This window comes from Bombina bombina, chromosome 7, assembly GCF_027579735.1.
Source record: "Bombina bombina isolate aBomBom1 chromosome 7, aBomBom1.pri, whole genome shotgun sequence".
In the NCBI taxonomy this organism is placed as follows: domain Eukaryota; kingdom Metazoa; phylum Chordata; class Amphibia; order Anura; family Bombinatoridae; genus Bombina; species Bombina bombina.
Window position 1 is genome coordinate 119,292,103 of NC_069505.1, and position 27,374 is coordinate 119,319,476.

The 27,374-nt window shown below is 39.4% G+C and overlaps 1 protein-coding gene across 5 annotated transcripts in view; it reads left to right on the plus strand.

The window, feature by feature from the left end:
- The window catches only part of FAR1 (fatty acyl-CoA reductase 1), a 207,057-nt gene that overhangs the window by 158,782 nt on the left and 20,901 nt on the right, over nt 1–27,374 (plus strand). For all 5 annotated transcript variants that reach the window (XM_053720266.1, XM_053720265.1, XM_053720268.1 and 2 more), the window contains exons 10-11: nt 17,596–17,725; nt 25,332–25,459. In XM_053720266.1, coding sequence (XP_053576241.1) covers nt 17,596–17,725; nt 25,332–25,459 — 258 coding nt within the window. The remainder of the gene's footprint in view (nt 1–17,595; nt 17,726–25,331; nt 25,460–27,374) is intronic.

Genomic DNA, 27,374 nt, shown 5'->3' on the forward strand with positions numbered 1-27,374 from the left:
TAATGGTTATTGGAGCGCAATAATAATTTATGTTGGTGTGATAAAAAATATATAATGGAGCGCCAAAATAATATATTGGGGCATAAAAATAAGAGATAAAAGAAGCACTAAAATTGAAGTACAACCTCATGGAGGGCATGGCTTGATCCTTGCTTTAGTGAGCCTGCTTCACTGAGAGGTGCCACTATTATATCTTTACAAAACTAAACACTTGTCAACTGCAGACTACACACATACTTTCCACTCGTAGAAATGAGATGCCCTGAGGCCTCCTGGTTGGTTTTTGACCTAAGCAGGAGATGCTGTGTATCCCTCTTGTACCCTAAACCTCTCTGGTACCAGAATACTGTCACCATGAGAGTGTGAGGGATTAATTCTCCCCACCCCTTCCCCACCATTTTTTGCTTTATATAAACAATTTCAGCTTTGCATAATCACTTCTATAATGCTTTTTTTTTTATTTTTCAATAACATTTACGTTAAGAATTATGATGTAAGGGAGCATATGAATTACTATTTGTTATTGAATCTACGTAATGAAATATTTATGCTGTTGTTGCCATCAAGCCTGTGTCAGCATTCTCAGCAGTAAGGTGTTGCAGATTTCATTTGCATTTGTTATTTAGACACTGTGTCTCATTTAAAGTATTTCAGCCATTACAGAATACAAAAATAATGTATACCAGGGGGTTAATCATAACTAGTATTATCTTATATTGTTTCTTGTATGGTCAGGTTTACGTACCTATTCACTTAAAGGGACATTAAATTGGAAACGGCATAACATTCGAGCTTCATGTGAGAAGAAATTTTTAATCAGATAATGTAGCTTTGTGTTGCTAAATGATTATATTTTGTAGTGCAGTAGCAGTATAATTGGTTATAAACTACAAGCATATTGTGCAGCACTATGACATTATAAACTTGCAGAGCACAATAATCAAAATTCATTTACATGAATCATAAAGTGTCCTCCTTGCCTGTGAGTGACTGTTAAACTGATTGTAAAGTTTTAGGAATTATTGTCCAGTATCTAAAAATACTCTTAAAAACAGGGGAACTTTAATTCATTACACTTTTAACCGATCATCCTCCTGTATTTTGCATGTTGAGGACAAATACGGCTTCCTCCAATCATTATGTGCCCCATGAGCTGTACGCCAATGGAGGCACGCAAAGATTGGAGAAAGCTGAATTTGTCATCGATCTGCAAAATACAGAAGGAGATGCAGGCGGAGGATCGGCGGTCTGTTTACCGCAACAAAATGGCAAGTATATATAAAAAAAAATGTGTTTGTAAAGTTTAATGAATTTAAGTGCCCCTGTTTTTAAGAGTGTTTCTAGATGCTGGGCACTAATCCCTTAAACTTTGCAATCATTTTAACTGATCTACAGGGCAGGTGGACACTAATACATAAATAAAAGATCTGTAGGGTGAGATAAATTAGAACCATATGTATTTTTCACATCAATTTATAGTCCACAACAATGGAGGATTCTCTAAAGCTCTCTGGCGAGATTCTATAAGAAGCCATATCAGTATTGCCTTGAGAACTGTATCTCGTTAAGAGGAGTGCCTTAGTTTTCTGTATGTGACGGAAAGACACTAAAATTATAATACAGGTACAAATCCCTATATCCGGAGTTCCAAAATCCAGAATTTATTCAGAAATCCAGTTTTTTTCATTATTTTTTCCTTTTTTTCCACCTGCGAGTCATCCACCTGCGAGTCACAATCCTCTGTCTGCATCTTTGATTTGTTTTTTTTGTGTTCAATAACTATTACCTTTATGATTACAGTACTGTTGTATCTTTCTGATGGTACTACTATGTATACAAAAGTATTTCAAGTTGTATGTATAAGCTGTATAAGATAATGCTTTTTACACATAGTCCCATACCCTCTCCAAACATTCCCAATTTACAGATGCAAATATATGAAAAGTCAAAACTATTCCAAAATCCTAACCTTTTTTGGTCCCACACAGTTTGGATAAAGGGTTTTACCCCTGTATAAAGCTTAATAAAATAAGCAGTTTTTTTTTTCTCCATGCTGGTGATTTTTGGAGAATTAGTCCTTAGTGTCACACAGCAATATTTACACAATTCCCATAAGATATCCCCACTGTTGCAAACAAATGCTTTTGCAATTCATGAAAAATACCAACTGGATACTATAGAAGATAATCCACTTGAAGAAACTTTTGGAGACTATAAGAGTGATTACTAGTTTAAAGCTGAATGCTGGTTCATGAGAAATGTCAGTCACACTCTAAAAGTACCCCCTCCTCCTTTGGGTGGAGCTAACCATCTCCAGAATGTTTTTTTTTTTTTTGTTAAATAATGCAGCATATTTTTGTTGTGTGTGTTTATTCACACAAAACTTTGCTTGGATTTCTGTTTTCTGCGCGGTTTATAACTTTATTAAAGGGACATGAAAGTAATGATTCAGTTAGTGCATGCAATAACACAAATTCTAATTTACCTCACTTTGGTATACTTTAGTTGAAGAGCATACCTTGGTAGGTGCATGAGTGTGCACATCGTCAGCTCTTTATGGCATCTGTTTTCAACAATGTCTAACATTGCAAAAACTGCTACCATATAATATGCGTGATACGTGCCGTCTATTAAGCACACTATCTGAATCGTGAAGCTTTAATGTCACTAAGTACTACATAACATAATGTTCCTGATCTACTATGTTGTGGCTAATTAGGGACAAACGTAAATGAGCTTAAACTCTGAGTCAACTAATCACAGTGTAGAATGTTGCAGGCTCAGGTAAATTTGCCCATACTTGCACATGATGGAGGCACTACAGTCTCTCAGAGAGGTGTGGAACAAAAAGAGCAAAAAAAAGTTAATGTATTCAGCAATATTTTATCCTCTTAAATAACTTATATGGTGATTAAATGTCGAGTTTAATGTCCCTTTAATGTGAGAATAAAGATAAGACTAATATCAACACATTTTAGTTTTGAATATACTGTGGCTGAAAAGGAAAACTGCTTTTGTTAAACGGGAGTGGGTATTAACTAACCCATTTATTATTTTGCAAATAGCTTGACATTGCACAGCCAAAGGGTTAAGTCTTTTTATTGAACATTTTTATCATTGGAAAGTTTAGTGCTTAAAGGGCCATAATACCCAAATGTTGAAACACTTGAAAGTGATGCAGCATAGCTGTAAAAAGCTGACTAGAAAATATCACCTGAACATATCTATGTAAAAAAAGAGATATTTTACCTCAAAAGTTCCTCAGTAGCCACATCCTATGGTAAATGACTTCTAAGCAGCAAATCAGTATGTCTGCCCTGGGACAGCTAAGGTGTTGAGCCTCGTGCACTCTCATGTTATTTCCCTATTCAGTTTAAAGAAAGTTTACTATGAAATCTCATGAGTTAAGTGAAATCTCATGAGATCACAGTAAAAGAGTTCATGACCTCAGCACTGCTGATGCCGATTGGCTGCAGTTCATTTCTTCATTTTTTATTTGTTTTACCTGCAGCTGGGCTGCAGCTGAGTATAACTTTTTACACGGAACTTACTCTGCTGAGCTGAGGAAATTGTGAGGTAAAATATCTTCCTTTTTTGCATAGAGATGCTCAGGTGATGTTTTCCTGTCAGCTTTTTACAGTTATACTGCATAAGTTTCAAGTGATTTAGCATATGGGTATTATGTCCCTTTAAGTAAGATGGGCACTTCATAACTATGTGTTTTTTGTTTTTTTTCTTGAACAGGCCCCTCCCCTAATGAATTCTATTTGGCAAAAGTGAACCCATCAAACAAAGCAGTCAGTGAGCTTCAGTTTACATTATTTATAATTGAGCTTAATTTCTGCATAAACCCCGATCTGTGTTGAGATGGTTTGATGTGGTTTTCAGTGCTGCCATTTTATATTCACAGTGACATATTTTTGAAGTGTCCTCTTACTTTTAAGCACTGTTTGTGCTGGTGTTTGTATTGTAAGTTTTGTTAGTACTGTTCCTATCTGAAACTGTTTTTTCAACAACCATTTTAAATAGCCTGTTTACATTAATCAGTCACTTTTAGACAGACTCCCTCCTGAACCATGAAGACGGAAGGTTGTACTATGCATGAACATATACCTCTGGTGATTGATCCGTATATATCTAATGTGTAGGAATTTCCTCCTGTAAACTGTTTTTCCTTTTAATGCAGTGAGACTCTTTCAGTAATTGGGCCAGCGTGAGGTAATACAATGCCTTGGGTCACCGGTTAAGTAGTATTGTGTTCCCTTAGTTACAAACCTGTAAACGTAATCTAGCTGCTTCAGAGATCTACTTCTCAAATAGTTTGCTTTAACTAGAAATGCTTTAATGTGCTGCATATTCAGAACTCCTAATCTAAATATTTCTTGTTAACACATTGCTTTATGTATATTTTTTTATTTTGCATTTTATTTTCTTTCTTGTGTCCCTTAAATGAATTGGAGAAATGAAAACATGAATTCTAAGTTTACTGTGTTTCATTTGCTTTATGCATATTGATTATTTACCTTATGGTGCATGCTGCATTCTCATTTTGGGTGTGTTCCTACAGTTCCTTCACATCAAAGGAAATTGTTTATTTCCTGGGTTTATATGTGGTGAACAATTGTGCTTTAATCTGTTACAGGCATGTTCTGTAAACATACCTGTGTTTTTGCTTTACTTTCTGGCAATAAAGGATTCTTTCTTTCATAAAGGTGGTAAGAGTCCACGATCCATTACTCCTGTGAATTCAACTCTTAACCACTAGGCGGAAGCAAAGATCTCCAAAAATCAGAGTACTTAATCCTTCCCACCTCTCTGGTATGTTAGTTTTATTTTTGGTAGGTGAAGAATTGAGGTGTTCTAGATTCTTCGTGGGAGGGGTCCTCAAAGCAATTTTAAGTCTATTTTCCCCCTTCAGAGAGCTGACTGGAAGAGACGGAGGGGAGTTTAAAGTATGTTGGGTTTTGATACATTTGCTTCCAGTGAGAATTTAGTCATTAGCCTGCCACAGGTGTCGTGGGGACCGGTCTCTTGGCCGCCTCCTGTTGGTATGTGGATATACTCCTTACACATATCCTCTGCTTGATGCATAGGCTTTTTCCTGGACACAGTCTGTCTACAACTGGTGAGCACAATCGAGTGGGTGCTAGTAAGGTAAGTAAGGACATTCTACATGGCACTCACATAGCCCATAGGCTATTAGCAGATACACTTCCACATTGTATGTCATAGTAAGGGGACATTTTACAGACATACCAAAGTATTCACTAGATGCATTTATTGTCTAGTAATTATGGGAGACATACTTTTGGACTAGGTACTTGTTATTTTATTTTTGCAGTGTAATTTATTTGACTTATGTAATTTTTTTTACAGGTTTTGCCCATGTAGCTAGTGCTGTAGCTTGCTCCCGCTTTGAGATGTCAGTTTACAATCTTTTTTTGTCTCAATAGCACTGTAGCACGCTCTTACTGACCCTGTAGCACGCTCTTACTGACCCTGTAGCACGCTCTTACCGACCCTGTAGCACGCTCTTACTGACCCGGTAGCACACTCTCGTATTTACACTGCCAGCTTACTTTTCTATTTTGTCTTTTATTTATAGCTTTTCTATGATTCACTGGCTGATGAAATAGTAAGTTTTCTTCATCTGTGTTATAGAACTGTGATCCTGTTTAGTTAGCTCACCCTTTTCTTTTCATTCTCTGGTGGATCAGGGTGGCGCTAAGGGAGTTAAGCTATTCTCGACGGACTATTTACCCGCCTTTTCTTTACAGTGGAAATCGGCATTAAGGTACCTGCATTTTGCCTGTTCTACAAGCAACTTTCTAATTTACTCCTATTTTTATTTTTCTTCGTTCTTAAGTGCCGGCCCAGTTTGGTTCAGCACCTGGGTAGTGCTTGCTTGATTTTTGGTTACATTTAGCCACCAATCAGCAATTGCTACTCAGGTGCTGAACCAATAATGGGTCTTTACATTCCTGCTTTTCAAATAAAGATAGAAAGAGCTAAGAAAATTGATAATAGGAGTAAATTAGAAAGTTTTTTTAAAATTGCATGCTTTATCTGAATCATGAAAGAAAACATTTGGGTTTTGTGTCCCTTTTGAACTAGAGCTTTCATCCGTTTTTCTGTTTTCTCCTGCTTGGAAACAGATCTTTTTACGCGGATCTGGTTCTGATGTCCAGTTCTCCTCTGTCGTCTCTTCCACTATGACACGTCTTCCTATCTCAAGGACCTTTCTACCATCATACCCTTCTACCATCTAGATCTGGTCTATCTCAACTTAAATAGTTGGAGATTGAATGCTATCACAATGTCTAAAAAAAATTGAGAGGAACAAGGTTTTAGCAGTAATTTCTTTAGAATCATAGAATTCTTCATTTTTTAGGAGTTTTTTTTTATTTAGGCATTCAGCTTTTCTTGAACGCTTTTGTTTCCTTTAGCAATATCTTTAGTTATAAGAGTTTCTGAATTATCATCCCTTTCTTGCAAGTCTCCTTGTCTGTTTTTTCACCAAGATAAGGTGTTTTTAAGGACTAAATCTTTTTCTTTTTTTTGCCAACAGTGATTTTCTTCTGCGGTCTTAGGTCGGGAAACTCTTCCTTTTTTCTTTCTCCTCAAATTTCTTGTAAATCTGCCTACATTATTTAGCTGTAATGAGAGCCTTAAAATTATATTTGTAAGCTACAAAGGATTTTAGACAATCCTCTATTTTGTTTATTATTTCTTCTGTTAAGTGTGATCAGTCCACGGGTCATCATTACTTCTGGGATATTACTCCTCCCCAACAGGAAGTGCAAGAGGATTCACCCAGCAGAGCTGCATATAGCTCCTCCCCTCTACGTCACTCCCAGTCATTCTCTTGCACCCAACGACTAGATAGGATGTGTGAGAGGACTATGGTGATTATACTTAGTTTTATATCTTCAATCAAAAGTTTGTTATTTTAAAATAGCACCGGAGTGTGTTATTACCTCTCTGGCAGAGTTTGAAGAAGAATCTACCAGAGTTTTGTTATGATTTTAGCCGGAGTAGTTAAGATCATATTGCTGTTCTCGGCCATCTGAGGAGTGAGGTAAACTTCAGATCAGGGGACAGCGGGCAGATGAATCTGCATAGAGGTATGTAGCAGTTTTTATTTTCTGACAATGGAATTGATGAGAAAATCCTGCCATACCGATATAATGTCATGTATGTATTCTTTACACTTCAGTATTCTGGGGAATGGTACTTCACTAGAATTACACTGTAAGAAATACATAAAGCTGTTTAATAACTAGAGATTATGTTTAACGTTTTTGCTGGAATGTAAAATAGTTTTCATTTGCTGAGGTACTGTGTGAATAAATGTTTGGGCACTATTTTTCCACTTGGCAGTTGCTTAATCTGTTTTTCTGACAGTTTCTGTTCTCCCTCACTGCTGTGTGTGAGGGGGAGGGGCCGTTTTTTGGCGCTTTTACTATGCATCAAATATTTCAGTCAGCAACTCATTGTATTCCCTGCATGATCCGGTTCATCTCTACAGAGCTCAGGGGTCTTCAAAACTTATTTTGAGGGAGGTAATTTCTCTCAGCAGAGCTGTGAGAATTATAGTTTGACTGAGATAAAAAACGTTTATTCTGTAATTTGTTTCCTGCTTTCAGAATTTGTTATCTTTGCTAATGGGATTAAACCTTTGCTAAAGTTGTGTTGTTTACAAGGATTGAGGCTATAACTGTTTCAATTTATTAATTTTCAACTGTCATAGTTCTTCTGTGCTTCTTAAAGGCACAGTACGTTTTAATATTATTCTAATTGAATTGTATTTCCAAGTTGCAAGTTTATTTGCTAGTGTGTTAAACATGTCTGATTCAGAGGATGATACCTGTGTCATTTGTTGCAATGCCAAAGTGGAGCCCAATAGAAATTTATGTACTAACTGTATTGATGCTACTTTAAATAAAAGTCAATCTGTATAAATTGAACAAATTTCACCAAACAACGAGGGGAGAGTTATGCCGACTAACTCGCCTCACGTGTCAGTACCTACATCTCCCGCTCAGAGGGAAGTGCAAATCACATTACAGGATATGGCTACTGTTATGACTGAGGTTTTGGCTAAATTACCAGAACTAAGAGGTAAGCGTGATCACTCTGGGGTGAGAACAGAGTGCGCTGATAATATTAGGGCCATGTCAGACACTGCGTCACAGGTGGCAGAACATGAGGACGGAGAACTTCATTCTGTGGGTGACGGTTCTGATCCAAACAGACTGGATTCAGATATTTCAAATTTTAAATTTAAACTGGAAAACCTCCGTGTATTACTAGGGGAGGTGTTAGCGGCTCTGAATGATTGTAACACAGTTGCAATACCAGAGAAAATGTGTAGGTTGGATAAATATTTTGCGGTACCCGACGAGTACTGAGGTTTTTCCTATACCTAAGAGACTTACTGAAATTGTTACTAAGGAGTGGGATAGACCCGGTGTGCCGTTCTCACCCCCTCCGATATTTAGAAAAATGTTTCCAATAGACGCCACCACAAGGGACTTATGGCAAACGGTCCCTAAGGTGGAGGGAGCAGTTTCTACCTTAGCTAAGCGTACCACTATCCCGGTGGAGGATAGCTGTGCTTTTTCAGATCCAATGGATAAAAAGTTAGAGGGTTACCTTAAGAAAATGTTTGTTCAACAAGGTTTTATATTGCAACCCCTTGCATGCATTGCGCCGATCACGGCTGCAGCGGCATTCTGGATTGAGTCTCTGGAAGAGAACATTGGTTCAGCTACTCTGGACGACGTTACGGACAGGCTTAGAGTCCTTAAACTAGCTAATTCATTCATTTCGGAGGCCGTAGTACATCTTACTAAACTTACGGCGAAGAATTCAGGATTCGCCATTCAGGCACGCAGGGCGCTGTGGCTAAAATCCTGGTCAGCTGATGTTACTTCTAAGTCTAAATTGCTTAATATACCTTTCAAAGGGCAGACCTTATTCGGGCCCGGGTTGAAAGAGATTATCGCTGACATTACAGGAGGTAAAGGCCATGCCCTACCTCAGGACAAAGCCAAAGTTAAGGCTAGACAGTCTAATTTTCGTTCCTTTCGTAATTTCAAAGCAGGAGCAGCATCAACTTCCTCTGCACCAAAACAGGAAGGAGCTGTTGCTCGCTACAGACAAGGCTGGAAACCTAACCAGTCCTGGAACAAGGGCAAGCAGGCCAGGAAACCTGCTGCTGCCCCTAAAACAGCATGAATTGAGGGCCCCCGATCCGGGATCGGATCTAGTGGGGGGCAGACTTTCTCTCTTCGCCCAGGCTTGGGCAAGAGATGTCCAGGATCCCTGGGCGCTAGAGATAATATCTCAGGGATACCTTCTGGACTTCAAATACTCTCCTCCAAGAGAGAGATTTCATCTGTCAAGATTGTCAACAATCCAGACAAAGAAAGAGGCGTTTCTACGCTGCGTACAAGAGCTCTTGTTAATGGGAGTAATCCATCCAGTTCCACGATCGGAACAGGGACAGGGGTTTTACTCAAATCTGTTTGTGGTTCCCAAAAAAGAGGGAACTTTCAGACCAATCCTGGACTTAAAGATCCTAAACAAATTCCTAAGAGTTCCATCGTTCAAGATGGAGACTATTCGGACAATTTTACCTATGATCCAAGAGGGTCAGTACATGACCACTGTAGATTTAAAAGATGCTTACCTTCACATACCGATTCACAAAGATCATTATCGGTACCTAAGGTTTGCCTTCCTAGACAGGCATTACCAGTTTGTGGCTCTTCCATTCGGATTGGCTACAGCTCCAAGAATCTTCACAAAGGTTCTGGGTGCTCTTCTGGCGGTACTAAGACCGCGGGGAATCTCGGTAGCTCCATACCTAGACGACATTCTGATACAAGCTTCAAGCTTTCAAACTGCCAAGTCTCATACAGAGTTAGTGCTGGCATTTCTAAGGTCTCATGGATGGAAGGTGAACGAAAAGAAAAGTTCACTCGTTCCACTCACAAGAGTTCCCTTCCTGGGGACTCTTATAGATTCTGTAGAAATGAAGATTTACCTGACAGAGGACAGGCTAACAAGACTTCAAAGTGCTTGCCGCACCCTTCATTCCATTCAACACCCGTCAGTGGCTCAATGCATGGAGGTAATCGGCTTAATGGTAGCGGCAATGGACATAGTACCCTTTGCACGCTTACACCTCAGACCACTGCAACTGTGCATGCTAAGTCAGTGGAATGGGGATTACTCAGACTTATCCCCTTCTCTGAATCTGGATCAAGAGACCAGAAATTCTCTTCTATGGTGGCTTTCTCAGCCACATCTGTCCAGGGGGATGCCATTCAGCAGACCAGACTGGACAATTGTAACAACAGACGCCAGCCTTCTAGGTTGGGGTGCCGTCTGGAATTCTCTGAAGGCTCAGGGACAATGGAGTCAGGAGGAGAGTCTCCTGCCAATAAACATTCTGGAATTGAGAGCAGTTCTCAATGCCCTCCTGGCTTGGCCCCAGTTGACAACTCGGGGGTTCATCAGGTTTCAGTCGGACAACATCACGACTGTAGCTTACATCAACCATCAGGGAGGGACAAGAAGCTCCCTAGCTATGATGGAAGTATCAAAGATAATTTGCTGGGCAGAGTCTCACTCTTGCCACCTGTCGGCAATCCACATCCCGGGAGTGGAGAACTGGGAGGCGGATTTCTTAAGTCGTCAGACTTTTCATCCGGGGGAGTGGGAACTTCATCCGGAGGTCTTTGCCCAAATACTTCGACGTTGGGGCAAACCAGAGATAGATCTCATGGCGTCTCGACAGAACGCCAAGCTTCCTCGTTACGGGTCCAGATCCAGGGATCCAGGAGCAGTCCTGATAGATGCTCTGACAGCACCTTGGGACTTCAGGATGGCTTACGTGTTTCCACCCTTCCCGTTGCTTCCTCGATTGATTGCCAGAATCAAACAAGAGAGAGCATCAGTGATTCTAATAGCACCTGCGTGGCCACGCAGGACTTGGTATGCAGACCTGGTGGACATGTCATCCTGTCCACCTTGGTCTCTACCTCTGAAACAGGACCTTCTGATACAGGGTCCCTTCAAACATCAAAATCTAACTTCTCTGAAGCTGACTGCTTGGAAATTGAACGCTTGATTTTATCAAGACGTGGATTTTCTGAGTCAGTTATTGATACCTTAATACAGGCTAGGAAACCTGTTACCAGAAAGATTTACCATAAGATATGGCGTAAATACCTATATTGGTGTGAATCCAAAGGTTACTCTTGGAGTAAGGTTAGGATTCCTAGGATATTGTCTTTTCTACAAGAAGGTTTAGAAAAGGGTTTATCTGCTAGTTCATTAAAGGGACAGATCTCAGCTCTGTCCATTCTGTTACACAAACGTCTGTCAGAAGTTCCTGACGTCCAGGCTTTTTGTCAGGCTTTGGCCAGAATTAAGCCTGTGTTTAAAACTATTGCTCCAACATGGAGTTTAAACCTTGTTCTTAATGTTTTACAGGGCGTTCCGTTTGAACCCCTTCATTCCATTGATATAAAGTTGTTATCTTGGAAAGTTCTATTTTTAATGGCTATTTCCTCGGCTCGAAGAGTCTCTGAATTATCAGCCTTACATTGTGATTCTCCTTATTTGATTTTTCATTCGGATAAGGTAGTCCTACGTACTAAACCTGGGTTCTTACCTAAGGTAGTTACTAACAGGAATATCAATCAAGAGATTGTTGTTCCTTCTTTATGCCCAAATCCTTCTTCAAAGAAGGAACGTCTACTGCACAACCTGGATGTAGTCCGTGCTCTAAAATTTTACTTACAGGCAACTAAGGAATTTCGACAAACGTCTTCTCTGTTTGTCATTTACTCTGGGCAGAGGAGAGGTCAAAAAGCTTCCGCTACCTCTCTTTCTTTTTGGCTTCGTAGCATAATTCGTTTAGCTTATGAGACTGCTGGACAGCAGCCTCCTGAAAGAATTACAGCTCATTCTACTAGAGCTGTGGCTTCCACTTGGGCCTTCAAGAATGAGGCCTCTGTTGAGCAGATTTGCAAGGCTGCAACTTGGTCTTCGCTTCATACTTTTTCCAAATTTTACAAATTTGACACTTTTGCTTCATCGGAGGCTATTTTTGGGAGAAAGGTTCTTCAGGCAGTGGTTCCTTCTGTATAAAGAGCCTGCCTATCCCTCCCGTCATCCGTGTACTTTTGCTTTGGTATTGGTATCCCAGAAGTAATGATGACCCGTGGACTGATCACACTTAACAGAAGAAAACATAATTTATGCTTACCTGATAAATTCCTTTCTTCTGTAGTGTGATCAGTCCACGGCCCGCCCTGTTTTTAAGGCAGGTAAATATTTTTTAATTTATACTCCAGTCACCACTTCACCCTTGGCTTTTCCTTTCTCGTTGGTCCTTGGTCGAATGACTGGGAGTGACGTAGAGGGGAGGAGCTATATGCAGCTCTGCTGGGTGAATCCTCTTGCACTTCCTGTTTGGGAGGAGTAATATCCCAGAAGTAATGATGACCCGTGGACTGATCACACTACAGAAGAAAGGAATTTATCAGGTAAGCATAAATTATGTTTTTCTCTGGTCCAGGGAGAGGCTACAGTCATTACTTGTAGCTTTTGGCTAAAGCTCTTGATTCACAAAGCTTTCTTGCAGGTGGGATAGTTTTCTCTGAAACATTTTTACATCCTTTCTACTAGATCACTTGTGGACTATCACCACATTTATGAAAGAGAACTAAATATTATGCTTAATGTATCTTATGATGGTGAGAGTTCATGGGTCCCTCCCCATTGTATTCAATTTATTTTCTGGCAGCAGTTTTAGCATTGCACCTTATTTTTCCTGTTTTGTCCTTTCCTACATTTCTTTTTCTCCTTGTTTAGCTATACATCAGACTAAGATACCAGAGAGGTATGAGGGATTAAGTAGTCTTGGAGTTTTGGGAATCTTTGCCTCCTCCTAATGGCCAGGATCTGAGTACATAGGAGTAATGTATTGTGGACTCTCACCACCATGAAATATATATGAATTTATCAGGTAAGCATAAATTTAGTGTTTGCTTATTTGTTCTCTATAAACTGCATGGTTTCCCTGCAGGCATTCTTACTTGCCTAAACAATTTTTTCAATATTTTGCTTTTGCTGTTGTAATAGCAACAGTTTTCATTTGCATTAGACTATCTTATGCTGTCTCTTGTGTATTGTATGCTAAAGGGAATACCTTGCTGTTTGTCTTAAGCTTCAGTTAAGTGTAAACTGTCATTGGTGTGGTCATAGCCTGATTTTGGAATATTAAAATTGTGTCCAGCTGTTTTGCATTTGGTTAAAAAAACACTCCTGCTCTTTTTTTCTCTCTTTTTTACACTTAAAGGATCATGAAACCCCAAAAAATTATTTTGATTTCATTTCCCTTTAAAGGGACAGTTAAGTAAAATTTAAAACTTTCATGATTCAGAAAGAGCATGCAATTTTTAACAACTTTCCAATTTACTTTTATGTCAGCAGTGTTTTGCAACATTGTATAACAAAGATATAAATGATGTTGCTAAACACTACTGCAATAGCTACTAAAGACACATGCACACTCATGAGCTCTGATGAGCCTACCTAGTTTTAGTCTTCAATAAAAGATACCAAGACAACAAAGCAAATTTGATAACAGAAGTAAATTGGAAAGTTGCTTAACCCTTTCAGTGCTAATGACGGCTCTGAGCCGTCAGAGTTTCTCACTCTGGTGCTAATGACGGCTCAGAGCCGTCATGAGCACTCTCCCACCTTGAGGGAGATCTGGGGGCTCCTTACTGCTCCTGCAACTTTATTTATACTTAACAATGTTAAGTATAGGAGGAGGGGGCATGCTGCTTAGAAGCCTGTATCTCAGGCATCTAAGCAGCTACAGATCCCCAAGACCCATTGTTGGAAAGGTAATCGCCTAACCTTTCCAACAGTGTAAGTCTTGGGAGTCTGTAAAAAAAAAATAAAAAAATATTAGAACCCAGGTGGGAATTGGCTTAGCAGCCAAAGGGTTAAAATTAAATGCTCTATCTGAATCATGAAAGCTAAATTTTGACTTTACTGTCCCTTTTAGCCATGCTTTTATAAATATTTTCAGATTTCGCTTTTGCTATGCATTATAGCTGTAATCTGTTATTCTGGGAACAAGTTATTAAAGACTACTTTTATTTTGACATCCTTGGGTAAATATCATTGGAAACAAATTAGCTGGTAATGTTTTTTTTTTTTCCTTTTTATTTTAAACGTTCTCCTTGCAAACAACGTATTTGTTTTTCTCAGGCTTGTATTAAATGCATTTGCATGATTAGCATTTTCCTCTCTAGTTTTAGCCAAAGTGGATATTAAGTGTGGTCAAAAGGTAGCTCAGCATCTACCAGTAAATCTAAGTGCTGACCAGTAGGTTTCCCATATCTACTGCTAACCAGTTATATATATCATTATTTGCTCAAGTTAAAACAAAAGTGAAAATATATTTTGCACACGTATATTCTACACTATTATAGTGTCCTTAAAGTTTAATAAAAAAATGTGATTCAGCACAAGAATACTAATCCCTGTGTTAAACAAACATCTGTTCTTGTATGTAAACTCATTTTATTTATGCTTAGCACATTCATAAGTAGGTCACACCTAGTGACCCTTGCTATATACATGTGTTCAGATATAACTTCACAAGACACATTAAGCAGATCAAATTGATCGTCATAGCTTACTGTGGATCTCACTCATGGATGTCAAATTTTTCGATATTATAGCTTCAATTTAGAGTAAGCAGTCAAACAAGGTATTCACATTTAGATGGTCAAATTGCTCATATTTTAAAGTTGTGGATCTCCACACAGAATATGCAGCAATATTAAGACAAATTAAAATATTTATTAATGGCTAATAAAGATGACTCACCAATGAATGTATTTACCTAAAATACATTGTAATTGTTTTTTTTTTTTTTTAATGTTGGATTCTCCTGGGCTTTTATGTATTCCTGGTGTATTATTTCAGCTTGTTTGAGGTTATGTTTTCTACCAATTATTGTGAATTGTTGGTTAACCATACATGATTTTCTTTCCTCTATACTTCTTAATAACAAAACTTCTTGAATAATGAGCTTGCTACAGGGCTGCTGTTCTACTCTTCCTCTCCCATAGTTTTTATTAAAGAAAAAAAATCTGCTTAAACATTATTAGAAAGTTTGAAGCATTGCTGATTTAGTAGTATTCTTTTATTTATAAATGTGGTAAGAGTCCACAATTCATTACTCCTGGAAATTATACTCCTGACCACTAGGAGGAAACAAAGATCCCAAAACTCACAGAGCCCTTAAAACTACTCCCACCTTACTACAACTAGTCTTGTCTTTGCCTTCACAGGAGGATGGTTAAGAAGGGAAGTGCTCCAAGTGTTTGTGAGAACGGTTCTCATACCAATTTGAGGCCCAGTTTCCCTCAGAGAGCTACTGTTTGGACAGAGGGATGTCATTGGAGTATGGGTAGTGGCACACAAACACCCTATGGGAGTTAGTCGCAAGCCCGCCACAGGTGTCGCTGGGACGCCAGTCTCCTGTTGGTTCAATGTTACACTCCATATATTTAGAATTTCTGCTGTCACATGTATGGCACTGACTATCTCCGGTAAACAGTTATTTCTGCTTATGGTAAGTCAAGTAGTATGGGTGCCTATCCGGATAGTGTGGGAATTGTTGGGCGCCTGTAGCCTAGTACTTGGTACTCCTTTTTTTTTTTTTTTATGAGTACATCATAGCCTGGAGACCATTATGTCAGGCATTTTAGAATTGGGTATACAAGTACCTTATTTCACCCTATATAGACCTTGAGGTGCGTTAAATTTTTTTTTTTTCATGCCTCGGCTTGTTTGTGCATATTTGTTTGTTTGGTTTTTTTTTTTGTTCTTTTTTACCACGCTTGGGTTTGTTTGTGCACGCTCATTTAAACAAAAAACATTTTCTTCCGTCGTCTACTTGATTGTGCGCATTGGATTTTGTTCAAGCGACGGCTTAATTAGACTAGTAGTTTTTTCCACAAGTTGGCTTGATGGTTCTCGTTTTATTTCACGTGAATTAATGACATTTAAGTGTAGGGTTATTAGCGTGCTTCGCTTTTTGCACACTTAGTTTCTTGTGCACGTCTGTATGTTAAGCCTGCCATCGGGTTATTCTAAGTTCCTTATTATAAGTATAATTTTTAAACCTTGTAAGTCTCCTGTAGTATTTCCAGTCCTGATGCATCTCTGAGATAATTTCTTAGAATGGTCTAAGCCTGTTATCCATTTTTAATCCTGCTCAAAGATTTAAAAGGACAATACCTTTGCTTACTTCTAATTAAGAGCTGATGAGCATCTCCATAATTTAAATATGATCAGAGCTTTGAAATTCTATTAGCAGGCTACTAAGGATTTTAGACCATCTTCTAGCTTGTTCATTTTTCTGGTTTCAGGATGGGTCAAAAGGCTACTGCAGTTTTGTTAGCCTCTTGGTTAAAGCTTTTGATTCATAAAGCTTACTTGGAGGCTGATCAGTCTCCTCCTAAATAATAATAATTGTATACTTGTATAGTGCACAACCTCGAACGTAATCGACTTGCGGCACTGATAACAGGTATTATTATTAAATGGATTACTGCCTATTTTACCAGATACATGACTTAGAGCCTATTGTAGGTTCGAAACGTTGTTCCTGTAAACTTTTCAACCCAACTAATGAGAATAAAGGTCTTTTAAACGAAGATTTTTTTTCTGGTGGCTGGAGTGCTTTTTGATGTATGACTATTTTTGGATTGACCAGATTTGGCAAATCTTACTCCGTGCCCCACAAACAGATGTGTTGTTCTCCTTTTGTTTTGATTTTCTAACAGATTTGCAAGGCAGCTTCTAGGTCTTCCTTACTTTTTGTAAATACTACCATTTTGATGTTTTTGCTACTTTTGAAGCAGCTTTTGTAGGTAAGTCCTTCTGGGCATTAAATATTTTTGTTTATATATTCAAACTAATCATCCAATATTTTTTGAATAGTCTGCTCCCGCTCAGATTACTCGTTCCCAGGAGTAATATACCATTGACTCACCACCTTTATGATCGAAAATATAATTTATGCTTACCTGATGAATTCATTATTTTCATGGTGGTGAGAGTCTATGAGCCCCTGCCAATTATGTTTATTGTTTTGATTTTTCTCTGGCGCAAGTTTGAGTATGCAAATTCCCCCCCCCCCCCCCCGTTCTTTTTTGCATTGCTCTAATTTTCTTTTCTGGCTTGGCTATATGTCACACCAGTTTCCAGTAAGGGAGGGGTTTTAATGGCTCTGGGAGTTTTGTGATCCTTGCCTCCTCGTAATGGTCAGGAGTATAATTCCCAGGATTATTGGATCGCCGTGGACACTCACCACCATGTAAGAAATGAATTTATCAGGTAAGCATAAATTACATTTTTTCAGATTTTCTTGTGAGTCTCATTTCATTGTACCTGCAAGCTACCTGCATTATTTGTTCTTGTTTTTGTAGTTGCTCATTACTGTATACGCAGTATTTAATTTTTTTTTTCTTTCATCACTGGATTAAGGATGATGAAGACAATCACACGTCTACACAGAGCCATGATGCTGCTTGAATATTTCACAAGCAACTCCTGGGTATGGAATAATGAGAACACCAACATGCTTTTGAACCAGCTTGGTCCAGAGGATAAAAAGGTAAGCACTATTTCCTATAACGTTAGTGAGGGAAGTCTTACCCATCCCTTCCCCCAAAGTGTTATGTTTAGGCGTTCCCATTTCTTTTTAATGACACAAAATGAGTCCACGGATCATCTTAATTATTATTGGGAATTACCTCTCCTGCCCTGCAGGAGGCGGCAAAGAGCACCACAGCAAAGCTGTTAAATATCACCTCCCTTCCCTCCCAACCCAGTCATTCTCTTTGCCTATGTTGGTGCTAGGAAGTGGTAAAGTTAGGTGTTAGATAAGATTCTTCAATCAAGAGTTTATTATGGTACGAGATTGTGCTGCTTTGTTTTAGGGTGTAGCCGTAGTCAATATCGGTCTCATGAGTAGAGCAGTGGTGGCTTTAGAGCAATGGAAACTGGACATAATTCTCACTGTGCCTCTCATGAATTTTATGCTGCCCTGTTTATGGAAGTCTGAAGGAGGAAATACTCAGTACTTTTTGTTTCCACAGGCCAATGTGAGGGAGAGGACCTCGCAAGCCAGGTGAGATGCCTTGCTGTCGGGCATTTGTCAGGTGAGTGCTAACTTTTATTATTTCTGGGGGACATTACTCAGAAAAAGTGGGCACTTTATTATGGAGGAAAGAAAGGGCACGAGTAATAGCTCTTTATTTCTCTTGGGACATCTATTTCTCCTTTCTGGAGGAGACTTTTACACAGTATAGTAGGCACTGGGGCTGAGATTGCTGCTTATTTGATTATCTCTGGCGGTTCCATTCTCCCGGCGGTTAAACTTATAAAATACAGATCGAGAGATTGTTAGAGAGACGCCCACAAGGGGCAGGGCTAAGTGAGGCAGTAATTGTAGCATTACGTGCCATTTTTAATACCCAAGTGTATGGAGGTGACATAACAGGCTGACTGTTTCTATGAGCGGATCTCAACTGCAATCGTTTTCCTGCTGGACTTCAGATCGATCTAATTGCTAAGGGACTTATCTCCTAAGTGTCCCAGGGCAGATAGGCACCTCAGCATAGAGCTGAGGTGTAGAGGTGTTTGTTAAAAAAAAATTCTAAGTATCCGTTTTCAGCATTCTGCAGTTCACAGTAAAAAAGTAACATTTTCAGTTTTAAAGAGACAGTAACATTTTTTTTTTCAAATTTGATTTTGGTTTAAAATTGCAATTTTGATTGCTAGCTTGATCCATTAAGTGTAAGAATGGACCAAGAGGCTTTGCAAAATGTCACCTGCTCATTGTGTTTTGATGCCAATGTGGAACCACCAAATCCTTTTTGTTCCTCTTGTATTGAGAGGACTTTAAGTTAAAGAGATAAAAAATTTCCTGAGCCAACATTTTCTAAGGAGGATGCTGGTCCAATGACAATGTTCAATTTATGCCGCAGCTCTCTCTCAAACGTCCCAAATTTTACAGCACTCACATGCAGTGCCCTGCGTATCCTCTTTAGCTCCAGGTGGGGTTACTTTAAAATACATTGCTTCTCTCATGTCTTCTGCAGTCTCAGATGTGTTGTCTGCTTTTCCTATGTTGCAAGGAAAGCTTAAGAGTAAAATTAGACATTCAGTAAGCGAGGTTTCTGACACAGTTGTTGCTATTGCGGATGCCGCCTCCCAGAAGCCTGAGGCGGGGGATATACCATAGTAGCATCTGAAGGTGAAATTTCAGATTCTTGCTGATACTGAAGTAGTATCCTTCAGGTTTAAGCTAGAACACCTCCGTCTGTTGCTTAAGGTGGTTTTGGCTACATTGGACGACAGCTACTCCACGGTCGTTGTTAGTCCTAAGAAATCCAGTAAGCTAAACAAATATTTTGAGGTACCTTCCTCAATAGAGGTTTTTCTGGTTCCAGACTGAGCTTCTGAGATCATTACTAAGGAGTGGGAGAGACCGGGTATCGCTTTTTCTCCATCTGCTATATTTAAAAAGATGTTTTCCATAGCCGACTCGGTTAAGGAGGCTTGGCAAACAGTCCCCAAGGTGGAAGGAGCTGTTTCCACCTTAGCTAAGAGAACTACTATACCCATAGAGAATAGTTGTGCTTTCAAAGATCCTATGGACAAAAAATTAGAGGGGTTATTCAAAAAGATGTATGTACACCAGGGCTTACAATGGCAGCCAGCTGTGTGCATTGCTACCATCACTAGTGCGGCGGCTTATTGGTTTGATGTGTTGTCTGATGCTATTAGGACAGAAACTCCCCTGGATGAAATCCAGGATAGGATAAAAGCTCTTAAATTGGCTAATTCCTTTATTACAGATGCTTCCCTTCAAGTTATCAAACTGGGAGCAAAGATTTCAGGCTTCTCTGTTCTAGCTCGCAGAGCCATATTGCTAAAACCTTGATCTGCGGATGTATCCTCCAAGTCTAAGCTTTTAGCGATTTCCTTACAAGGGGAAGACATTGTTTGGACCTTGCTTGGACCTGGTTTGACGGAAATAATCTCTGATATTACGGGAGGTAAGGGTCACCTCCCTCAGTACAAGAGAAACAAACAAAAGGGACGACAGAGTAATTTTCGTTCCTTTCGAAATTTCAAGGGAAATTCTTCCTCTTCCGCCTCCAAGCAGGAACAGCCTAAACCTTCATGGAGACCCAATCAGTCTTGGAATAAGGGAAAACAATCCAAGAAGCCTGCTATTGAATCAAAGTCAGCATGAAGGGTCTGCCCCCAATCCGGGACCGAATCTTGTAGGGGGCAGACTTTCCTTCTTCGCTCAGGCTTGGGTTTGAGATGTTCAGGATCCCTGGGCAGTAGAAATAGTGACCCAGGGATACAAACTAGAATTCAATAGATTTCCTCTCAGAGGCGGGTTTCTGCTTTCTGTGTAAGAGACCTCTCCGACCTGGGAGTTATAGTTCCTGTTCCGAATCAGGAACAGGGTCTGGGATTTTATTCCAATCTGTTCGTTGTTCCCAAAAAAGAGGGAACCTTTAGGCCTATTTTGGATCTCAAGAATCTAAACAAATTCCTCAAAGTACCGTCCTTCAAGATGGAAACTATTAGTTCCATTCTCCCTTTGGTCCAAGAGGGTCAATTTATGACAACGGTGGATTTAAAGGACGCATACTTTCATGTTCCCATTCACAGGGATCATCACAGGTTTCTAAGGTTTGCCTTTCTAGACAAACACTTCCAATTTGTGGCTCTGCCCTTCGGTCTTGCCACAGCTCCCAGAACTTTCTCAAAGGTTCTGGGTTTGCTGTTGGCAGTGCTTCGTTACTATTGCAGTGGCACCCTTTCTGGACGACATCCTAGTCCAGGCGCCATACTTACAACAAGCAAGATCCCACATGGAAATGTTGTTATCCTTCCTGCGATCTCACGGATGGAAGGTACATTTGGAAAAGAGTTCCTTAGTCCCAAATACAAGGGTAACTTCCTTGGGAACCATAATTGATTCCCTATCAATGAAGATTTTTCTGACAGAAGTCAGGAAACCAAAGATTTTCGATACATGTCTTGCTCTTCAGTCCACTCCTCGGCCATCAGTGGTTCAGTGCATGGAGGTAATCGGGCTGATGGTGGCGGCAATGGACATCATCCCGTTTGCTCGGTTCCACCTCAGACCTCTGCAGTTAGACATGCTCAGGCAATGGAACGGAGATTATGCAGATTTGTCTCTTTGAATACTTCTGGAGCAGGAGACAAGGGATTCTCTTCAATGGTGGTTGTCTCTGGATCATCTTTCCCAGGGAACCTGCTTTCGCAGACCTTCTTGGGTGATTGTGACAACAGACGCCAACCTTCTAGGATGGGGAGCAGTCTGGGGCTCCCTAAAGGCTATGGGAGTTTGGACTCAGTCAGTCTGTTCTCCCTAGAAAACATTCTGGAGCTGAGAGCGATCTTCAATGTTCTTCTGGCCTGGCCCCAGTTAGCCTCGGTCCAATTTATCAGGTTCCAGTCGGACAACATAATTTCAGTGGCTTACATCAATCATCAGGGAGGAATGAGGAGTTCCTTAACGATGACAGAGGTAACCAAAATATTTCAGTGGGCAGAAACCCACTCTTGCTATCTGTTGGCGATCCACATTCCAGGGGTGGACAACTGGGAGGCGGATTTCCTGAGCAGGCAGACCTTTCATCCAGGGGAGTGGGAACTCCATCTGGAAGTGTTTTCCAGCCTGATTCTCAAATGGGGTCAGCCGGAATTGGATCTCATGGCAACTCGGCAGAATGCCAAGCTTCCGAGGTACGGGTCGAGGTCCAGGGACCCTCAGGCGGTACTGATAGACACTCTGGCAGTACCTTGGACCTTCAGGCTAGCATACCTATTTCCTCCATTTGCTCTTCTTCCTCGGGTCATTGCTCGAATCAAGCAGGAGAGGGCCTCGGTGATCCTTATTTCACCGGCTTGGCCTCGCAGGATTTGGAATTCAGATCTGGTGGACATGTCATCTCTGCCACCTTGGAGACTTCCGTTGAGGAAGGATCTTCTAATTCAAGGGCCCTTTCTTCACCCAAATCTAGTTTCTCTGAAGCTGACTGCTTGGAGATTGAACGCTTAATTTTATCCAAGCGGGGCTTTTCAGAATCATAGACACCATGATTCAGGCTCGTAAATCTGTTACTAGAAGGATTTACTATAAGATATGGCGTAAATATCTCTATTGGTGTAAATCCAAGGGCTACTCCTGGAGTAGAGTTAGGATTCCTAGAATTTTGTCTTTTCTCCAAGAGTTTTTGGAGAAAGGATTATCGACAAGTTCCCTAAAAGGTCAGATTTCTGCCTTATCTATTTTGTTACACAAACGTCTGGCAGATGTTCCAGATGTACAATCTTTTCGTCAGGCCTTGGTCAGGATCAGGCCTGTGTTCAAACCAGTTGCTCCTCCATGGAGTCTTAATTTGGTTCTTAAAGTTCGTCAAGGGGCTCCGTTTGAGCCTATGCATTCCTTAGATATTAAGTTATCTTGGAAACTTATACTTCTTGTTGCTATTTCTTCTGCTCGCAGAGTATCAGAGCTCTCGGCTTTGCAGTACAAGTCTCTTCCTAAAGTTGTTTCTGATTGGAACATTAATCAGGAGATAGTTGTTCCTTCCTTGTGTCCTAATCCTTGTTCTCAGAAGGAAAGGCTGCTACACAATTTGGACGTGGTTTGTGCCTTAAAATTTTACCTGCAAGCGACTAAGGATTTTCGTCAGTCTTCTGCTTGCTTTGTGGTTTTCTCAGGAAAACTTAAGGGACAGAAGGCTATGGCTACTTCTCTTTCTTTTTGGCTGAAGAGCATCATACGTTTTGCATATGAGACTGCTGGACAGCAGCCTCCAGAGAGAGTTACGGCTCATTCCACGAGGACTGTTGCTTCCTCATGGGCATTCAAAAATGAAGCTTCTGTGGAACAGATTTGCAAGGCTGCAACTTGGTCCTCTCTTCACATTTTTTTAAAATTCTACAAATTTGACACTTTTGCCTCAGCTGAGGCCACTTTTGGGAGAAAGGTTCTTCAAGCAGTGGTGCCTTCCGTTTTAGGTTCCCTGTCTTGTCCCTCCTGTATCATCTGTGTACTCTAGCTTGGGTATTGATTCCCAATAGTAATTAAGATGATCCGTGGACTCATCGTGTCATTTAAAAGAAAAGAAAATTTATACTTTCCTGATAAATTTATTTCTTTTTTGACACGATGAGTCCATGGCCCGCCCTGTTTTTTTGAAAGACAGGTCATTGGTTATTATTAACTTCAGTCACCTCTGCACCTTGTTGCTTCCTTTCTCTCCTTGACTTTGGTCGAATGACTGGGTTGGGAGGGAAGGGAGGTGATATTTAACAGCTTTGCTGTGGTGCTCTTTGCCGCCTCCTGCAGGGCAGGAGAGGTAATTCCCAATAGTAATTAAGATGATCCGTGGACTCATAGTGTCAAAAAAGAAAAATTTATCAGGAAAGCATAAATTTTCTTTTTAGTAGATTTATCTCATAATTTATATGTACTGTTGTCCTCATTGCACCTATGTTTTTTTTTTTTTTTTTTTTTTTTTTTCCTATGGAGTTTCTTTAGCTTTTTTTCTTCCTTTAGACACTCCGTATCAGAACTCTTAAAGGGACAGTAAACAACTTGAGATTTGTATATAAGATGTTTATACATAATGAAACTACTTTGCAATATGTTTTCATTATTCATTTTGCCCCATTTTCATGTAATTTAACTCTGAAAATGTCACAGTTTCTTATATTCAGAACTTGAAATGCACACTGATGACTTGTCAAGGCTTACTCTGTTAGGTATCTGTCCCTAATTGGCTTTAACTGACAACTACTGCAAATAAAGGCATTTTATTTACTAACTTTGACCGTGGCTATCTTGGTAGTCTGCTGACTAAAGCCCAGATTGGCTCTTCCACATAAGGAAAATGGTTGGTGGAGCTTGGCTATTAAAAAATAATTGCAGAAGAAAGGATATTAATTTGTTTTAAAAACGTTAAGGCTACTCTAATATGTTATTCTAAACCAACACTAGAAAAATGTACAGTAATTACAAGGTGTTGAGTGTCCCTTTTAAACTCTTAAGCTTTAAGAGACACCTTTATTATTGTAGAACACACCACAATGCATTCTTCTTTTCAGTCCTCTAGACTTTACTTGGATCAGATAATATGCAGATTAAAAAAAGAAAACAAACAGAACGTTTTGTTCATAAGGTTAATTTTGCTAATTTCAGAGCAGTTAAACCATTCAAGAGTTGATTACTGGGGTTCCAGATTAGGTGAAGCAGTGGTGTATCGTTCACTAGTATATTTTACTACTTCTGTAGATAAGTTTAGGAATTGCCCTTCTCTCAAAGAGGGCAAGGAGTTTATCCATGTCTCTTCCTAGTTTAGAAAAAGAAAGGTGTCATGGAGATCAGTTCTTTAACCAAATATTTACATATAAGAAAGTTCAAAATGGAATTTCTTTTGGCTGTGGTGAGACATATAATGTAAGTCTTGACTGAACTCTATCGATCCAAAAGATAGGTATTTCCACATTCATGTGTCTCACAATTAACTGTTCTTGAGATTTACTTTAAAAGAGGAACATTAATGATTTACAGCTCTGTATAGCAACAGACCTTCATACTATCACTAACATCATTTTGCCTCTTGTAGCATAACTCAGAATGAGAGATTTCCTCGTTTTCCAAAGACTAAGTGATGGTTTATTGGTTCAGAAAGAGACACACCTGAAATGTCAAAGAAAGGGAGCAATTTCTATCATGGATGGCAAAAGCCAACTAAATCCATTCCAGCATGCACTGTTTATGGGCACATTAATGTATTCAGATCAGGACTTAATCTGTCTACCATGGTACAAGATCACCAGCAACTCAATACTTTCTTCAGGATGGTAGAAGATAAAGTCGGTTATCAGAAACTTGGATGTATCTACTAGGCAAAATGTCCTTTGATAATGTGGAGAAGATGGCACATGCAACCCTTGCAGAAATACATTTTTAGCCAAGCATTTAATATCAGATACCAGCATTGCAAACAGCATTTACATTAGTGGATAGACAAATATGGCCTGTTAGGGAGCCCTGAGAAGAGGTTTGAAAACCATGGCACTAAATGATGTCGTTTTTACTTTCTTAGAATGTGGAGTAATGCAGATTTTGGCAACTTTTTTTTTTTTTTTAATAGGTCTTTAACTTTGATGTCCGACAACTGCACTGGGCGGAATACATGGAAAACTACTGTATGGGAACCAAAAAATATGTTTTGAATGAAGAAATGTCCGGTCTGCCTGCTGCCAGGAAACACTTAAATAAGTAAGTATATTCTCTTTCAATATACGTTTCTAAGTTAGCATTTTCAACAACATTCTAAACTTTTTTTGTGTTCTTTGAGCTTAAAATATCTGCATATACTTACTTTGTAACACAGCTATGTTATAAGTCATATTAATCTTTCTTTCATGTAATTAGCAAGAGTCCATGAGCTAGTGACGTATGGGACATACATTCCTACAAGGAGGGGCAAAGTTTCCCAAACCTTAAAATGCCTATAAATACACCCCTCACCACACCCACAATTCAGTTTTACAAACTTTGCCTCCTATGGAGGTGGTGAAGTAAGTTTGTGCTAGATTCTACGTTGATATGCGCTCCGCAGCAGGTTGGAGCCCGGTATTCCTCTCAGCGTGCAGTGAATGTCAGAGGGATGTGAGGAGAGTATTGCCTATTTGAATGCAATGATCTCCTTCTACGGGGTCTATTTCATAGGTTCTCTGTTATCGGTCGTAGAGATTCATCTCTTACCTCCCTTTTCAGATCGACGATATACTCTTATATATATATATATATATATATATATACCATTACCTCTGCTGATTTTCGTTTCAGTACTGGTTTGGCTTTCTACAACATGTAGATGAGTGTCCTGGGGTAAGTAAGTAAGCTTATTTTCTGTAACACTCTAAGCTATGGTTTGGCACTTTTTTATAAAGTTCTGAATATATGTATTCAAATATTTATTTGCCTTGACTCAGGATGTTCAACATTCCTTATTTTCAGACAGTCAGTTTCATACTTGGGATAAATGCATTTGTTTCAATCATTTTTTCTTACCTTAAAAAATTTGACTTTTTCCCTGTGGGCTGTTAGGCTCGCGGGGGCTGAAAATGCTTCATTTTATTGCGTCATTCTTGGCGCGGACTTTTTTGGCGCAAAATTTTTTTTCTGTTTCCGGCGTCATACGTGTCGCCGGAAGTTGCGTCATTTTTTGACGTTTTTTTGCGTCAAGTGTCGGCGTTCCGGATGTGGCGTCATTTTTGGCGCCAAAGCATTTAGGCGCCAAATAATGTGGGCGTCTTTTTTGGCGCTAAAAAATATGGGCGTCATTTTTGTCTCCACATTATTTAAGTCTCATTATTTATTGCTTCTGGTTGCTAGAAGCTTGTTCACTGGCATTTTTTTCCCATTCCTGAAACTGTCATTTAAGGAATTTGATCAATTTTGCTTTATATGTTGTTTTTTCTTTTACATATTGCAAGATGTTCCACGTTGCAACTGAGTCAGAAGATACTTCAGGAAAATCGCTGCACAGTGCTGGAGCTACCAAGCTAAGTGTATCTGCTATAAACTTTTGGTATCTGTTTCTCCAGCTGTTGTTTGTATTGCATGTCATGACAAACTTATTAATGCAGATAAAATTTCCTTTAGTACTGTTACATTACCTGTTGCTGTTCCGTCAACATCTAATTTTCAGAGTGTTCCTGATAACATAAGAGATTTTATTTTTTAAATCCATTAAGAAGGCTATGTCTGTTATTTCTCCTTCTAGTATACATAAAAGTCTTTTAAAACTTCTCTTTTTTCAGATGAATTTTTAAATGAACATCATCATTCTGATACTGATAATGGTTCTTCTGGTTCAGAGGTTTCTGTCTCAGAGGTTGATGCTGATAAATCTTTGTATTTGTTCAAGATGGAATTTATTCGTTCTTTACTTAAAGAAGTATTAATTGCATTAGAAATAGAGGATTCTGGTCCTCTTGATACTAAATCTAAACGTTTAAATAAGGTTTTTAAATCTCCTGTAGTTATTCCAGAAGTGTTTTCTCTCCCTGATGCTATTTCTGAAGTAATTTCCAGGGAATGGAATAATTTGGGTAATTCATTTACTCCTTCTAAACGTTTAAGCAATTATATCCTGTGCCATCTGACAGATTAGAGTTTTGGGACA